Source organism: Atta colombica, unplaced genomic scaffold (assembly GCF_001594045.1).
Source record: "Atta colombica isolate Treedump-2 unplaced genomic scaffold, Acol1.0 scaffold228, whole genome shotgun sequence".
In the NCBI taxonomy this organism is placed as follows: domain Eukaryota; kingdom Metazoa; phylum Arthropoda; class Insecta; order Hymenoptera; family Formicidae; genus Atta; species Atta colombica.
The window spans coordinates 503,935-508,768 of record NW_017259325.1 but is presented as its reverse complement, the minus strand read 5'-3'; the positions used below and the strand labels follow the sequence as shown (position 1 = coordinate 508,768).

General features: G+C 35.4%; 1 protein-coding gene across 1 annotated transcript in view; it reads left to right on the top strand.

The window, feature by feature from the left end:
• Window positions 1–4,127, top strand: part of LOC108688310 (lutropin-choriogonadotropic hormone receptor) — an 8,432-nt gene extending 4,305 nt beyond the window's left edge. Inside the window, exons 3-13 of the mRNA XM_018194504.1 lie at window positions 93–164; window positions 232–300; window positions 461–604; window positions 741–881; window positions 1,022–1,087; window positions 1,196–1,339; window positions 1,428–1,499; window positions 1,585–1,874; window positions 2,085–2,264; window positions 2,361–2,555; window positions 2,719–4,127. Coding sequence (XP_018049993.1) covers window positions 93–164; window positions 232–300; window positions 461–604; window positions 741–881; window positions 1,022–1,087; window positions 1,196–1,339; window positions 1,428–1,499; window positions 1,585–1,874; window positions 2,085–2,264; window positions 2,361–2,555; window positions 2,719–4,127 — 2,782 coding nt within the window. The remainder of the gene's footprint in view (window positions 1–92; window positions 165–231; window positions 301–460; window positions 605–740; window positions 882–1,021; window positions 1,088–1,195; window positions 1,340–1,427; window positions 1,500–1,584; window positions 1,875–2,084; window positions 2,265–2,360; window positions 2,556–2,718) is intronic.
• Window positions 4,128–4,834: the final 707 nt, after the last annotated feature.

The following is a 4,834-nucleotide window of genomic DNA, read 5'->3' as shown; positions in this document are numbered from 1 at the left end:
TATGTGTGTAAATATATATATATATATATATATATATATATATATATATATATATATATATATATGTATATAATAGATTTTCATTTTTTTAGATTTCTTCGACGTAATCATCTACGTGCCATTCATGCCAATGCGTTTATGCACTTAGCAAACCTTCGTATATTGTGAGTATATGAAAAATAAATCATCGTCTATCCGCAACATAATATTTTTCATCCGTCTTATCTTTAGGGAACTCGATGAAAATTATTTAACGAAGATACCTTCTGCTGTTGTAAATCTACTTAGCCTCGAAGAATTGTAAGCGTTCATTAAATTAGTGTCTATCTTAAATTAGTATAAAATCTGTAAATCAATTTTTTCATTCAAAATATTTTTTTATGCTCTTTTTCTCAATGCATTGTTCTTAATATTATCTAAATGTAGCATACTTTCATGATGTTTCCATGTATCTCTCTAGGTCTATATCGAATAACAAAATAAAACAACTTACGAGAGATGCATTACGCTACGCTAGTAATTTGGTATCGCTCGACTTACGCGGAAATCCTATTAAGGAAATACATGACGAAACCTTCCAGAATCTTGGCAAACTCCGTAAGTTGTAAGTAATTTATTTTCAACTATATTTTATAGTCTTTATCCGCATTTATAACGATTAGCCTACATGATAAACAATTTATTTGATAAACAAAATTGTGCTGCACTAGTATAACTCTACATTTTTCTATCAATTATAGAATATTGTCAAATGTGAAGGAATTACGACTTTTTCCTAATCTAAATGGAGCAATATCTTTAGAAGTATTAAAACTGGATCGTTCTCAATTAAAGGAAATTCCTCCTAATCTTTGTCGGCAATGTCCAAAACTTAAAAGTCTGTAAGTTTAATTGAAATTATTTAGTAGTAAAAAAATTTGTTCGTAATAATACTGTTTTTAATCATTATTTATTTCTCCTATTAATAATTACTATTTCTATCAACATGTATTCTACATGTACATTCTATTTCTATTTTTAGCGATATAAAATCTAATTTTTTGACTGAAATACCAAATTTACGAAACTGTAATGAACTTCGCGTTTTGTAAGTATGTTACATAATATGTAAATAAGTTATTATAATATATTTGCAATATATTTGAAACAGTTGAACAATATCGAAGATAATGTTAATTTGATTCAAATTTTTTAGAGATTTAGCTAGTAATATGATTTCTACATTACCCGACGATGCATTTAAAGGTTTGAATATGCTGCATGATCTTCTCTTGTCCAACAATAACTTGCAAAGCATTTCTAGTGATGCATTTATCGGATTATCTAGACTCCAAGTTTTGTAAGTGTAACATGCTTGATCAAATTACTCTGATTTTATTTTGAGTTTCTAATAATTTCTATTCAATTTGAATCATTCATTTTGTTAGAGACTTGGAAAAAAATTATATTGAATATATACATCCTGATGCATTCAGAGAAACAAAACGATTGCAAGACTTGTAAGTGCATCTGTACAATTGTTTTATAAGTCAGTATTTTTACAAATCAATTGAATGCAATTAAGATATAGGTATTTATTTATAGAAATTTAGGAAATAATGTTTTCCCTACACTGCCGATAAGAGGCCTTGCAGGATTATTGCGTCTTAAGACGTTTAATAATCCTGCATTGCGAGAATTCCCATCTCCTGAAAGATTTCCACGAGTACAAACAATGTTACTGTCGTATGCTTATCATTGTTGCTCGTTTCTCTCGCTCGACGTGGAGGAATCTGTTACAAAATCGCCGGTACAGGAATCGATTTTGTTTCCGACTGATGATTTTGATACTAGTTTATGGAATTCGACATTTAGCGATATCTGGCCACAATTGGGTAAGTAACTTTTCTTCGTGTTTTCTTTTTTATTTTGTATTTTTGATGCTTCATCATACACACTATTTGACACTTAATTGCTGCAAATCATCTAATGAGATCTCAATTATTGAAAATCATTTGCATAATGATTGGATACGTGTAAAGAGCAAATATTTCATCATATTTCATCATTGATTTTTGCGGCACTGAAGTGATAACATTTTTTAGATAACTTGACTGACAAATTCGGATCGCAGATAAATGAATTTTGGGCTAACTTTGGTTCAGATTTTACCTACCCCGGAAATCTACCTTCCTACGTAGAGGATTATTTCGAGAATCTAAATAGTCGAACAACATCGACGAGTCGGACTATATCCTCTCGTATCCAATGCTTGCCTCAACCTGGTATGTCAAACCTGGTCAACAATGATTCGAAATGCATCAAATGTATCATTTTAAAACATTGCATTTATTTGATTAATTCTTATGTGAAATTTTCAGGTCCTTTTCTACCGTGCCAAGATTTATTCGACTGGTGGACTTTACGATGCGGCGTATGGATAGTCTTCCTCCTTGCCATGCTCGGGAATGGCACTGTAGTATTTGTCTTGATTTTTTCGAGAAGCAAGATGGATGTGCCACGATTTTTAGTCTGCAACTTAGCCGCTGCTGATTTTTTCATGGGTGTTTATCTAGGTAATTTTCTTTTTTCTTATATTTCTCCCATATTTAATGTTGCCATTATTGCAATTGTTATCTACATGTTATTCGACTGTATATTGATTACACTAACTGATGAAAACTCTCTATTGTCGAGTTCTCTTTGTGATCTTTATTCAACGAACGATGTGTATTTTAGGTTTATTGGCTGTTGTTGATGCCTCGACATTAGGAGAATTTCGAATGTACGCGATACCATGGCAAATGTCGGCCGGATGTCAGTTGGCTGGTTTCTTGGGAGTCCTTAGCTCTGAACTGAGCGTATATACTCTTGCTGTGATTACTTTAGAAAGAAATTACGCTATAACACACGCGATGCATTTGAATAAACGACTTTCCTTGAAGCACGCAAGCTATATTATGACGATAGGTTGGTGCTTTGCTCTATCCATGGCGACTCTGCCGCTATTGGGAGTTTCGGATTATAGAAAATTCGCTATTTGCCTACCGTTCGAAACTAATGGCAGCGCGGCACTCGCATACGTCGTATTTCTCATGCTAATTAACGGAGTAGCTTTCCTGATATTAATGGGGTGTTACTTAAAGATGTACTGTGCGATACGAGGCTCCCAGGCATGGAATTCGAACGATTCTCGCATAGCGAAGAGAATGGCGCTGCTCGTATTTACAGATTTTCTCTGCTGGTCACCGATAGCCTTCTTTTCTCTCACAGCGACTTTCGGATTGCAGTTAGTGTCTCTGGAACAAGCGAAAGTTTTCGCGGTATTCGTGCTACCGCTCAACTCTTGTTGCAACCCTTTCCTATATGCGATCCTTACAAAACAATTTAAAAAGGATTGCGTGCTGATATGTAAAGCAATCGAGGAATCACGTGTAACTCGAGGTATCGGTAGATGCCGACACAGCTCGAATTTCAGCAATCGGCAGACGCCCGCCAATACAAACAGCCTCGTCGACCGGTCATCACGAGAGAATCAGGGACTTCAAACACCGTGCACTTGCAATTCGAGATTCCTGGAAACTGGAAGCCGTTGCTCATCTTACCGTTGGTGGAGCGCCGGAATATTCTGGCCATGTACACGCGACTCTCGGCCACGGCACACGCATAATGATCAGTACGCCTATCAGATCGCCCAGATTCAACAGAAGCAGCATAAACGGGCGTCTTCCGTGTCATCCAGCGAAAATTTCTCTTCGTCCAGATCGGACTCCTGGCGACAAACGCATCACTGTGGCATTCCGCTTAGATTGCTAGATCCAAAACGAAGAACTTCCTCTTGGTTGATCACTAGGAAACCGTCGCAGGATTCGAATTTAAGTTCCTCGCGTAACGACTCTTCTGGTTCCGCGACCACTGCCAGCACCAGTACTTGGCGCATCTCGAGATCTAGTGCCTCTCTAGAAATTAACGCGCGTAATACACCGAGACCGATTAGACCAAAGCCGCGACTAACTCGTCAATTCGCTATTCAGGAACCGGAACCTCCAGGATCTCCGGGAAGACTGGCCGTTAGATTACTCGCCACGATACCTTCCGCGGCTGAGACCAGCGATCAACAAGATGACGAGAATACACCGACAAATTAAATATTTCTATCTCTAACTATATATATTTTTGTGTATTATACATATGTAATATGCGTCGCATTTTTTAAATGTATTCTCGTCGAGCGAATTCTTCGACAAATTCAGTATTAACAATCTTCGCTGGTATACCTGCGTAGCATGTAGTTATATGTACTTATATTTATGGCATTTTGTACATCTTTAGAATTGTTGCTTAAGCGATCAAGATAACGAAAACGTGCTAAATATTATGTATATTATCACCATATGGTATTAAATATGTTTCTTATTTCTTTTATTCGATGTTACAATCTATTTTAAACGAAAAATTTAACGAAGATTTATGAGGTATGTTTTTTTCTAATGGAATACCAACGAATATATGTCTAAACGTTATCAAGAAATAATAGACGAATTAATTTAATAAGTGTAATCGTTCTTGCGACGAAACGCAATCAGATTTGTCAGACGTCAAATCGACACTGATTCATTTCGGTTAATTGTATAAACGTCTAACGAAGTAGTCCGTCCGTTCGTATATATATGTATATGTACGTATATATGTATATGTACGTATATATGTTATATATTTATATTTTTATGTTATAAGACTGATTATGAGTTTTTTTTAACTCTGTACCATTTACACCAATCATAGGTCAAAGAGTTTTAGCTACTAGTTTCAGCTAGTAGTCATTCGAGTTATAATATACATCAAACCTTTATGC